Source organism: Caretta caretta, chromosome 10 (assembly GCF_965140235.1).
Source record: "Caretta caretta isolate rCarCar2 chromosome 10, rCarCar1.hap1, whole genome shotgun sequence".
Classification (NCBI taxonomy): Eukaryota; Metazoa; Chordata; order Testudines; family Cheloniidae; genus Caretta; species Caretta caretta.
The window spans coordinates 67,970,369-67,983,689 of NC_134215.1; the positions used below are offsets into that span (position 1 = coordinate 67,970,369).

General features: G+C 37.5%; 1 protein-coding gene across 4 annotated transcripts in view; it reads left to right on the forward strand.

Moving 5' to 3' along the window:
• The window catches only part of EFL1 (elongation factor like GTPase 1), a 151,694-nt gene that overhangs the window by 100,381 nt on the left and 37,992 nt on the right, over positions 1-13,321 (forward strand). For all 4 annotated transcript variants that reach the window (XM_048866715.2, XM_075133140.1, XM_048866714.2 and 1 more), the window contains one exon: positions 7,660-7,791. In XM_048866715.2, coding sequence (XP_048722672.2) covers positions 7,660-7,791 — 132 coding nt within the window. The remainder of the gene's footprint in view (positions 1-7,659; positions 7,792-13,321) is intronic.

A 13,321-nucleotide genomic window follows, 5' to 3' on the forward strand; every position in this document is an offset into this window, starting at 1 on the left:
TGCTGCTTTGTGTGTGTAAAATACAGAAATAGGTGTCTTGCACTCTAGTCCTCCAGAAGTGGGGATTCGGAGGAAATCCTGTTCTCCAAAAAGAGAGGAGGCAAGTAGTTGGGCAGAGTAAAGGAAACAACTTCTCTTCTGCCTTATAGCCCTGGATCTACTGCTTTCACAAATTTTCAGAATACCACAGATGTCATCAGTAGTTATCTTATTATGTATTATTTGTATATCCATAGTGTCATGACCAGAACCCCTACCCCAAAGAGCTTGCAATCTAAGTATGAGATGAGAGGCAACAGATGGAGACGGGAATACAAAGCAACAGTGAAACAACGCTGCTTGGCATGATAGGCAGTGGTATTAGCACACCAGTGGCCGAGACATTGTCAAGTTTATTGTACACATTATTGCAAAGGAGAGTTTTAAGAAGGGATTTAAAGGAGAATAATGAGGTAGATTTGTAGATGTTTATAGGGAAAGCCTCATAAATATATTATTTCCAAATATATGAATATTAGCTGATATTAGCAGTACTGGACAAACTAATACTATGCAGAAGTAAGTTTATTTTCAGTGTGGTTTGAAAAGAGGTTAGGAACTTCCGAGTCAATTACAGTTTTTCAACCTAGATTTGCTTGAATTGTAAGTCTCCTGCTGACAGTTGTAATCATGGATGTTTCTAATAATAGCTCTTTACAAAATGTTTCTTTCCAAATAGATCACTTATATTTTAGAAAATAATACTGACTTTGGTCTTTTTGTACTGTATTAAAGAGTTATAAAAGCCTTTATTTTTAAACCCTTCAAAATGAGGTATAAATACTAGTTTTAAGATTTTGTGCATTTACAGAAAATCTTATCATGTCTCTATTTACATGAACCAAGCATTACTACTCAGTCTTTCTTCACTGACCAGAGTGGTATGCCTGTAGCATTTCAATCCCAAGGCTTTGTGTGTCATGAAACCTTAATCTTTCTAAACAAACAGCGTTGATAAGAAGTGATACATTTGAGTGGAGACAGTATCTCATTGGGAAGCTTATTCCATTAGCTCTTTGTTTGACTCAGTTCACTTAAAGTGTTAGTCCAAAACATGACAGGTCTCCATTCCAAAGCAGTCAAGGATCCTTAAGTGGTGATGTCATCCCTGAGAGTAGATAAAGATCCTCTGAACTGATGTGCTGAGACTAATAACAATGTGATAGAGGTTAAAATTTAAACAGCCCTTATTTTGTTTTGTTTGGTTTTCACACAGCAAAGTAAATGATTTCCTTATCTGATCAAAATAGTTTTCTAATAGCTTGTGCCTTGCTGCATTTTCTTGCATCTAGAAGGAACATACTAATTCTTTTCACCTCAAGAGAGATTAATTATTTGTATCCTGTAATATATCTATCATGTGTCCATATCTTGACAAGGTGTACTTTACCTTTAAAGGTCACAATTGTTTTGTGTCAGGTGTGATGGGTGACAGCTAAATACAGAACCAAAAAGCAAATATAGATATGTCCTAAACCTCCTAGACCACTCTGAAAATTTCAGCCATAATATCTTGGTACTTTTATTTACTTTTTTTGTAAAAACCACATCATTATTTACTTTTCATACTTTGGCCAGAACATACAACTACACATATTGTTGATTTGTTGCTCGAAGCTACTAATACAAATAGTTATAATACTCTAGAAATAGGAAAGACCTTAGTTAATCTAATCTATTCCTATCAGTGCAGGTTTGCTCCGTATTGCACATTTGCTAGTGATTTGTTCAGACTAGTTATAAACGTACAAGTGATTTGGGCTTCCAGCATTCTTCTTAACCCTATTCCATGGTCTGTATAGTAGGGCAGTTATGTTAATCCAGTGTTTCTTTTGAACTCACAGGTTGGTAACCACTATAGAGATACTATCTCTAATGATAATTAAAATTCACTTTCACAATGTGAACAATTTGCCAAACCAATCTGAACATAGCCTATGTAAAAAATGAGGTTGTAGTTACGCTTTTATGTGGACTGCATTCTTAATATGTAACTTTAAAATCAAAATGATCCAATCCCAAAAGAAAACTACCTTCGTTTGTATCCTTTTTAAACATTCTCCTTTCCCTATTTTCTGTACGGTTCTCTTTGTAGCATGGTCAGCCTTCTGAGTTCAGCTGGTTGAAAAATCTATTTTATTTTCCACTAAGCATTTTTGAAGAAAACAGGATTTTTTGTTTTCATCAAAAACTTTTGTTGTCTTGATTCTGTTTTGGTTGAAAAGCTGAAAACCAAAAAAAAAAAATCCATTTTAAAAGCAGCTAAAAATGTGTAGGACTTTCGGCTAGCAATTCTGGACAGGATTGATTTCAGTGGGACAAGAGTAAGGCCACTGGTAAGCAGTTTTGAAATCTCACCCTTTATGCCAAATATTAAAAAGCCGGGTTGTATTTGTTATGCATGATGTCACAGTTGCTAGGCCAATGTGCACCTCTTTCCCCTTTCTGGACTCTCTGTATGCATGCCCTCAGGTCTGATGCCTCTTACCTTTAACTAACCTGGGGTAGAATTCCACAGGTTTACCACTCTTATTGTCTCATTGTTTCCTAGTACTCTCCCTTCTGTCTATCCATCTATTGTCTCCCCTCTTATGCTTAAATTGTAAGCTCTTTGAGGCAGGAACAGTCTTTTAGTTTTGTGTTTTTACAGCACCTAACACAAGGGGAGGGGGGGCTTTGTCCATGCCTGGGGTGCCTAAAGTTGCAATAATACAAATAAATAATAATAACTCTTAGACCATGTACTGAAATACCTTGTGCATCAACCATTCTTACTCTGCAAGTCCGACTGAGTTTGTACATCTGCAGTTCTTTGAGCATCTGTGATCAGTGGTACATAGTGATCATACAGTCTTTTTTAACACAAAAGCATTTTTTGTTTTTCAGTTGGAACAAAGCATTTACAGAAGAAGGATTTTAACACACATGCCTACCTTACCCACAGGTTTACTATACCATGATGGTAAACTAGGCAGACCTAATTTCTTCAGACTCCCCCAGTAGGGTCTCATGTATCTCAGTCTAGTTCCCCCAAACAACTCCTCCAATCTCTTGAGGGTATTTTTCTTTTTAAATGTGCCACAGTTCTTTTCATATCTTGTACTTCCAAGAGTCTTAACAAATCTCAAGTGTTTTGTGAGAAGTGGCTTGTCTTGAGCCATCCATTCCCATCCTGCTTGTTTTTCCCATGGCTCCCTAATTAAACCAGTATATTAATAAAATAAATATCCCAATAACCCGTTCAACATAAAGTATAGTATTCATAAAGTATTACAGAGCAGCTCTGCTACAGTCAGAGATGACATTCAAGATACAGTGCATTTCAAAAGGTATCAGTATGTCTTATTTTGCATAAGAAGTTCGGTTATCTTTTACAAATTTTTTTTCTGATTTTTGCACAAGTAAATTCTTAAATAGTTTTGTATGTGGTAAATATAACAGTCATGCTTTTGCACTGTGGTCTACTCTTTTGTTTGCCTTCCTAGTCTTGCTCCTTAGACTTCATCAATTTGGGAATGGTCCCCAATTTCAGGAGCCAGTGGCCAGCCACCAGTGCAAATCTCTAGTAAAAAGGCCAGTATAAGCCACAGTTGACATTGATGTAGCTTACTCAGGTTTCAAGCAGGGGTCAGTTGTACCAGAGCAAAGGTAGCTTATAGTGGTTTATCCTACCTTCATCAAATGTTTGCATTAGTGCAGCTGCACCAATAGGTGACCTCTGATGGTTGTAGGGTAACCAGACAGCAAGTGTGAAAAATCAGGGCAGGGGGTGGAGGGTAATAGGAGCCTATATAAGAAAAAGACCCCAAAATTGGGACATCTGGTCACCCTAGGTGGTTGAAATCTGTAGTATAAACAAGACCTCAGAGTAGAAGGCAGAGAGTGAGGGAAGTGACTGTTCTGTTGTTAAAAGGAGTACTTGTGGCACCTTAGAGACTAACAAATTTATTTGAGCATAAGCTTTCGTGAGCTACAGCTCACTTCATCGGATGCATTCAGTGGAAAATACAGTGGGGAGATTTATATACATAGAGAACATGAAACAATGGGTGTTACCATACACACTGTAACAAGAGTGATCACTTAAGGTGAGATATTACCAGCAGGAGAGCGGGGGAAGAGAGGGGGACCTTTTGTAGTGTTGTGTCTTCACATAACCTCCTGTTTGGACATTTCCTGTCCAATCCCTGGGTACCACATTTCAATTTAGGGGCCAGATCTTACAGACAGTACCATGTATATCCTTACTCCCAACTGTAGTTATTTTAATGTCAGTGGGACTATGCACAGGAGAAAAGATATGGACAATAACGGTTTGCTGAATAGGGCTCTTTACCATCAGAACTGAACTTTGAGCCCTTGCTTTCAGCTAGGAAATAAAATGAGGATGTGTTACATTAATATAATCCAGTGGGCTGAGAAAAACTGCTTAATCTAGATGTTACCCAGTCTAATAGGGTTGAGAGCTTAGACTGCGTCCTTATATTTTCTTTTCGTTTGGTAACCACTCAGATTTTAAGTGATATTACGTGATAGGCAAAAAGTCAATCTTTGTAGTTAATAAATTTGTTTGTTTATTCTACCTGAAGCAGTGTGTTTGGTTTGAAGTATGTCAGAGACTCCCCTTGGATAACAAGTCTGGTACATGTCAAGTTCTTTGTTAAATTGACAAACTCATATAAGCTTGCAGCGTCCAGCGGGCATAACTGGACATTGCAAGATGGAGGTTCCTAGGGTTGTGTCTGGGACCAGAGATATTAGCTAGTATCATTTGGTTACACAATCGAAGGAGCACCTTACATCCAGAGGCTGTGCGTGAACAGCCTAGGAGTGGGGGTTCTCACAGCAGAGCAGGTAAGGCTGGCTCCCAGAGTCAAGGATTGGCATGACCTAGCAGATCACCGGTCCGGATAACACCAGAGGGGAATGTCACACCATGACCTAAGTGACATATACTAGTCCTGTAGAGTTTATAAACTATAACACATTTCCTGACCTTGCTGACTGGAGTGGTTTGAAAAAATCATACCAAATAATTTGAAAATTAACCATAAAACTTCCTAAAGGCATAATTCTTCATGAATTAACCAAATTTACATTTTGTAGACTGTTTTTGAGAGATGACTATTCAAAATGATTTAGAGAGCATTTTTTAAAGGAAAATACCAATAATTTTTCAAATTCTTATCTCAAACAGTTTATCTTTTTTCTGTCAAATTCCATCTTCCCTCTGGTCCCCCAAAATCTTCCTCTGCAAGATGATCACATCACAAATAAGAATGGTCGGGCAAAATGGCCTTGTTTTAATGAAGTTAGGTGCTGGAGGGAACAAAAACAGTCTTACAATGGAAACCAATTACCGACTTAACTAAGGAGTAGCTGCTCTGTATCCATAATGCAAATAGTTGTTAATATATTGAGTATTGTTGTTTAGAATATCTGAAATAAGCTATCTTTATAGACTTTGCAGTGGTTTAAACATAATGATTAAATGTTTAAGGTATTTTCATGATGGCTATGTAACTACTATAATCCTTTTATTCCCATTTTATCTGGTAAATTGGAATTAGTTATGTACTCCCGTCATCAAAATTTTGTGTACTAAAATATGTATCAAAAATGACACTTTCATAATCACCTTATGGGTGCACATAAATGTCACCTGTAAATCTGCAATGTCCTGTTGAAATCTGTTAGGCAGGCAAAACGTCTGAAGCCCCTGTATCTTTATAGGTTTCGCACAGATTTACATCAAAATTGGCCACACTGAATAAATTAAAACTTACATCTGGGTTGGGAGTTGGCTATTGTAATTGCTTCATGCTGTAATTTAGCATGCAAAGCTATAAACCTCTCATACTGTGATTTTGATGGAAACACTGACAGGTTTTGACTGCATTGCCAGATGCCAATATAATACACACTCACTCTGTGCCTTTTTAGTTTTTTACTTGATTTTTTTTATACTCTAATATGCATCAGCAAAGAGGTAAGTTTGATCTGAGATAACAGATTTGGTAACTTGATTCCTCTGGTTCATATTGTGCTGTGAAAAGAAGCAGCTCACTTCCCTGTACATCATTTCTTTACCAGATGAAGAACAGAAAAAACTGAACATCCATTGACTCAGTCCTTGGTGATCATGAAGGTCCAGTGTTTGTTTTTCATTTCATGAGCAAAAAGAGGAAGTGTATGCAGGTCATAGGTCAGGTGCAGGATCTGTTTATGAAGAAGTTTTTCCTTCATAGCATCTGCTATGCTATTTTTAAACATTTGGATTTTCTATTGCTTCCGGGCAGGTTTTCCCCAAGTAGTACCATTTCCAGATACAGTGTATCCAGTTGGCCAAAAAATGAAGCCTTCTGAGCTGTAGAAGCAGCTTAATGCTGCAGATGCTGATTCCACGATGCATTGGCTTTTCTAGAGATGCAGTAGCTCCCTTGTTCAGGCCAAGGTGGTGGTGTGAGAACAGACCAACTCTGGGCCTGGCCTCAAGTCTACCAGTCTTGTGTATATAAAAAAAAAAAAAAAAAAAAAAAAAAGTATAAGTGAGTTGTGGCAGTGAAGGCTCAAGGAAAGAATTGTTCTGCTCATACTTGGTTGCTGGTCTGTCGTAAAGGGGAGCACACGCTCATCCTACACATTCAAATTTAATTTCCTACACTTGCTTAAAATTGAGAACTTCAAGTTTAAGAGGTTTGCTTCTGAAATCCTTAGTTATTAAGGGTGTGCAAAATTAATAAATCCTGTGCTTCAGATATGTTTCCAATTTCAAAATTTCAATGAGCATTTGTTGTAAAACCAGTAAAAATGGTTGCATTTATCTATATAACCTTTGTCATTTTTTACTATGTCAGGTTGTCATTGGAACAGCTATAACTAGTGAGTTATAAACAATGTCCATGTGTGCTGGGCGGTTTGCTCCTCATATTTATAATTTGAAGGCAGCAGGCATGAACCAGCTATACTGTACCTGGCAGCCAAAACTAAATGTGTATTTACAACAGCTATTTTACATAAGTACAACTGTTATTCATTTGTCTCCTCAGTGGTTTTTCTGTTTTTTTATCACTAAATGTTGGGCTAATTCCCTTCATCCTCTCCAACAGGACTCAATGTTTTAGGTTAAGACCTTGTGACTCACTGACAGGTTACATCGAGTATTTCATGTTGCAAAGTCAAACCACCACAGAATAACTTCGCATTAATGGGAAAAGTTAGAATATCAGAGGAAAAAGTCCTCATCCTTTTTCTAGCATGTATCACTGTGTTTTAAAACCTGCCTTTCTTAACCTGTATCTAGTATACATTGTTCATTCAAAAAATAAAAAGGGAAATCAGTGTGTATTGAGGCCAAAAAATATGATCTCCCCACCCCAAACTGAATCTTTTCATATCCAAATTGCATAAAGGTAGCTTAGCAAATATCTTGTAAGAACAGTGAGAACTTTTTAAAGACTCTTGTTGCCACATCCTTGTTGTAATCAGAGTATTTTTTTTCTAGTATTGCTTTGACAGGGTAAGGTAATTTTTATTCGATTTTGTTAAAATATACTGTACTTTATTATGATAAGTTTTCCTCTTTTATACATGCAAACTTCTGTTTTCTGTCCTTATTAGGAATAGGAGGTTTGCAAGAGTTCGTACTGAAGTCAGCAACTTTATCAACATCACCAGCTTGCCCACCATTTACACCTCTCAACTTTGAAGCTACCCCTATTGTGCGAGTTGCTGTTGAACCAAAACATCCAAGTAAGAGTTTAGTTTTTTTCTTTTATAAGTGAAACTCATTTTTGAATAATAGCTTTATAAGTGAAGTTTTGACATGGTGGTCTTTGAGTATTAACTTTTTCCTTAAGCAGGAAGGGAAGTATCATGTTTTTCAGGATAAAATGTGGTGTTATTCATGGCCCAGTCCTACAGGAGGCATTGATACTGATATACGTTTCTGGAAACGACTGTAATAAATAATAAAAACAATCATATGCATATATATTACATGTGCATACATACTGCCAGAAGCTTTCCTTGGAGGGAAGACCTTCTCTTGAGCTCACAGATATTTCTGAACTGTAAATTTTGTCTTTTTCAAATAGCAGTTTATTTACATTCCAAGAGAAAATACCCTTGTACAAGGGTTTTCGTGCCATTAACTTCTCATTTGCAAAAGTATTTACAGGATTGCCCATAATCAGGGCAATTGTTTCTAACAATTTTTAAAAATTGCATTAGAACTATGGAACATAGGACTCATCTTTTTAAAATATCACTTTTAGTCGTAATTATGGTATACTAAAAAGGAATATAAACCAAATTCCTCTAGTTTCTATGGAATCAGAAGAGAACAAAAATATTTTCAGAAGGCTGCTGTATGATGTATGTAAGACTTTTTTTATTTGTTAAAGTTACATTTTTTTTTACTGGAAATCCAAATCAGCCCCTTCGATAACAGGGTAAATGTCATAGCTACTGGAAAACAATCGTGATTACCAAGCTAAAGCTGAGTTAAACTTCAAACAAACACAGCCCAAAATAAATGTAGGGACAAATGGAGGGTGTGAGAGAAAAACCTAAAGAATTAAACTCCAGCTAAAATCCATATGGTTCATGAGTTTCATCCTATGTTTACATATTGAAAATATAATGTACAGAACCAAACAAATGTGCTTAACTTTTATAGCATCATGCACTCACCAAAATTAATGGTAACTGGAGAACTTTTTAACTTGTGAAATATTTGTGTGAACTTGTGTTTTTTTCATTTTATTAATGTGGGATGAGACACATTTCTTACTGTAGTGGAGAAAAGTGCTGTGAGAAAAAGATTAAGAAAGACAGTCATTGAATCACAAAGGGATTAAATATGTTATTACATGGAAACAAAGAAGAACTATCTATTTGAAAGACTTTTTTCCCCTCTGTCTCCCCTGAATACCCTCATTTGTACTCATCATTGTGATTCAGACATACAGCCTCAGACACTCAGGAGTTGCACTAGTAAATACAATTCCCTTCTGTATAACACTCTGAGATTTCAGAGTAACAGCCGTGTTAGTCTGTATTCGCAAAAAGAAAAGGAGTACTTGTGGCACCTTTAGAGACTCTGAGATTAATGTTTTTCCCCTTTGGTCCCCAGATCGTAGGCTGACAATGTTAACTGTGATAGTTCCTCTCTTTAGGCATACCATATTTGGTACCTTTCTCAGACCTGAAGAAGAGTTTTGTCTGGCTTGAAAGCTTGTCTCTCTCACCAACAAAGGTTGATCCAATAAAAGATAGTAACTCACTCGCTTGTCTCTCATATTTGGATTCAGTCATGGACTGTTAGCATTTATTTTACAGATATTTATGAAAATAAGGCTAAAACATTCCACATAAAGAAATAAGTCTAAACAAACAGAATCCTTCACCTGTGTCTATCTTAAAATAATGACTATTGCAGTAAGGAAGACAAGAAAATGTAAATGCTAAGCTAAATGATCTTAAGGTCTTATCATGATTTACCTGTCATTGTCACTACCTGACGCATCTCCCATTACACTCATCCCTTAGGTCAGGTGCGATCAGGCCCTTTTGTCCCCATCTTTTGTTTTGGAGGCCTCTTTGCACTCTCAGAACTTCAAGACTCATTCTTTGAAGTACTCTTTTTCTCTCACCCTCTCTCGCACACATTTTGATCTGCAGTTCCATTATAATGCCAAAGATAAGTTTAATAAATATGCCTCCAACAGAATAGAGAGTAAACAATAACGTTTAGTTCATGCTTTTTTAATATACTTTAAAACTGTTAACAACTTTCAAATTAGACATTGCTGGTGTATTTTCAGCTCAAATATGAAATCTGGTTAGTAACAGAATTATTTAGCGATGAATCAGACAACATACCAGCGACCAAAAAAAGAGAAGTATGCTATCAGATCCTCTGAGAGGACTACATCACTGAATATACCAAAGAGGATAACTTTGTTTTTTGTACATGTACAACTTATGTTGGGGGGGGGGGAGTAAAACTTTTGAACCATGAGCCTTTGAAACTCCTGCATTATCATTACACGGATGGTATATCGCTTTTAAATTGAATAAAGAAATAGTTACTAACTGCATATCAAACAAAAATGCATGCATAAAGCTGAATGGAGCTAGTGGGCGATATTCACTCCTGCAGCACCATATCAGCTTCCTCCCCCTCCCCCTGCCAGGATTTGCTTGGGGGGAAAAGGGAAATAGCTTTACATTCTGACTATTCGCAAAAAGAAAAGGAGTACTTGTGGCACCTTAGAGACTAACCAGTTTATTTGAGCATGAGCTTTCGTGAGCTACAGCTCACTTCATCACGAAAGCTCATGCTCAAATAAATTGGTTAGTCTCTAAGGTGCCACAAGTACTCCTTTTCTTTTTGCGAATACAGACTAACACGGCTGTTCCTCTGAATTCTGACTATTGAACTCCTGTTAGGAGAGGTTGACATGACATGTGCTGAATCAGCATATCTCCTGAATGGCCTGGCCTCATCCTCTCCTTGTGGACTGTGTGAGCCAGTCATCTCTGGTCCTGAGTAGATCGGCAGTTGTGATGGTGTACCCATGCTTCTGATGAACTTTCTAGCCTCAGTGTTCCACAACTGTGGAACCACCTGATATCTGGATTTTTTATTTCCATACTTTCAAAATCCTTTTGTTTCATTAAATGTAAACATGCCTGGCTTTGACTTTTTAACACTGCTGTTTTTTTATGGTACATCATTAGTCTGTTGATACATATTTACAACCTTACTTCCAACTGAATAACCTTTTTTGCTGAAGAATACTTTTATTGTAATCTCATCATATTTCAATTTGTCCAGTTTCTGTTTGCTCCTGAAATGTTAAGTGAGCTGTAGCTCACGAAAGCTCATGCTCAAATAAATTGGTTAGTCTCTAAGGTGCCACAAGTACTCCTTTTCTTTTTGCAAATACAGACTAACACGGCTGTTACTCTGAAACCTGACAGAATCAAAGTAACTGTCTTTCTATTCAATTACAAAATTTTCTGTAACATTAAGACTACATGTTCTTCAGATTAGGGTTGGACTGTGTTACTGGACAGTTAGAGAGACAAGGAGGGTGAGGTAATGTCTTTTATTGGACCAACTTCTGTTGTTGAGAGAGACAAGCTTTTGAGCTACACAGAGCTCTTCTTCAGGTCTGAGAAAGATACTGAGAGGATCACAGCTACATACAAGATTGAACAAATGGTTCAGCATAAGTAGTTAGCACATATTCTAAGGGACCATTCAAGGTGAAGTGGCCCATTAACACCCCTGTAGTCATAGGACAAAAAGGGGGGTTAGTGGGTTACAAATTACTGGGCAGTGTACCATTGACTGTTCCAGTGTTTTGAATAATGCAGGGGTGGGGAACCTGCGGGCCGGATCTGGCCCCTTACTCATTTTCATCCACACATGTTCAACTCAACTGAGGGGCAGGGGGGAGCGAAGGTTTGGGGCTTCCTCCTGCAGCGGGGCGAGCTGGTGTTCACAGATCCGGCCCTGGGGCGCTGAAACTCGGGGCTTCCCACCCGCGGGGCTGGAGCCACGAGCGCTGGCTTGCCCCGCTGCAGGGAGCAGGACGGGACTCCGAATCTTGGGGCCCTCTCGCCCCCCCACCCCACCCCACGCGTGCACAGGGTGCACAACCGCTGGCTCTCCCTGACGTGGACAGGAAGCTGAGTCTCAGCCCCCTCCCCGGCAGGTGAGTTTAACATGCATGGCCTGCCATTTATATTTTCAGTTGGACTATGGCCACTGTTACAAAAAAGGTTCCTCACTCCTGGAGTAATAGATAAGAACATCTCATGCATCCTGCAGTTGTTCATGCAATTTTGGAAGTGTTCTGGATTGAAATTTTCTAGATCCACTGAGTTTAGGGGTGGGTCCATCGTTAATCCATTTATACTAACACATTAAGACTTTATCTTGTGTAAAACTCTTTCTTACTTGAAAACATTAAGTAAATGTGATTGTGGCACTGCAAAGTATTTTTGGTAGGAAGATGTTCAGATCAATTTCAGTAATGTTGTGTAGCTCTAACAGTTACCACTCGGATGTTTTTAGAAAGAAGTTTCCTTTTAATCTGCTCTGAAATGGCATCTGTGTTTTAATTTGGAGAAAATTATTGTTGTTAATAAATATAATTATTGATAACTGTCCCTGCAAATGTTTGCACTGGGTACAAGTCCTGCACATTGTGTCAAAATCTTCATGTAGAATTTCCATTAGCTCTCAACACAAGTCCACCTACTTATCTGTTCCTGAGGAGCCAGTTGCTAAAGACGCTGAACAAAAAAACCTGCAATCCTAGGGCATATGGCCTGAAGAAACTCCCCCTCATTTTTTTTCCATGTTTGCAGTTTATCCAGCTTCCCACGTTGTCTTGTACATTTATGAACTTAGCATAAATGAGTAAAATCATATTTATTTTAATAACCTCTGGGAGCAGACAACAAACAGGATGTCAAATTCTTCCTTGGAATATGAACATTTGATCATAGAAAATCAGTGTGTATTCTGTGCCTTGTATGTCAAGTAAGAAAAGAGAAAAACAATTAAAGCTTTCAAATTGTATTAATTACATTATGAAAATCTATTGACACATATGAAATACTGATTTAAAAAAATTCTGCGCAGCATACACCTGCCATGCCTCCCTCATATGGAGGGTTATTCCCTAATTTTCCATTAATTTTAAGACAGTTCTGTTCTTAAAGCATCTTCCTCTTAAAAAATTTGTTATGTATTTCACACAAAATAATGAAAATCTCATAGTTAGGGGAGTTTTCCATTTTTCGGAATATCACAGCTTGATAACTCTGAGTATTTTCCAGTTTGTGTATTTAAATCCTTTCTGTGCTTCCTTCAATCTTACTCCCTTCCAGTAGTGCTTTTGGAAGATTTCTGTTTGGATATTAGTAACAATGATACAGTATTATTTAAATTTGAGTACTTTTCGTAGCATCATATAGGTTTGCAAGTACAGTTTTGCAAATCATTTTTTGTGTGTATAGTTTAAATTAGCTTTTAGTAAATAAGTGGTCGTGGTACTTTTTGACACATCAAAATGTATCTATTTAGCATTGTATATATTATCTTTTGACAATCAGTACAAATAAGGGGCCAAATCCTGAGGTTCTTGATCAGTTTTTACTTAGTTCATAATCAGTGGTAAGTAAGGACCTCAGGACCGAGTTCAGGGTATTCAAGTGTTGCTAAACTTGGCTTGGGTAGGAAATCCATTTCTTTTTTCTT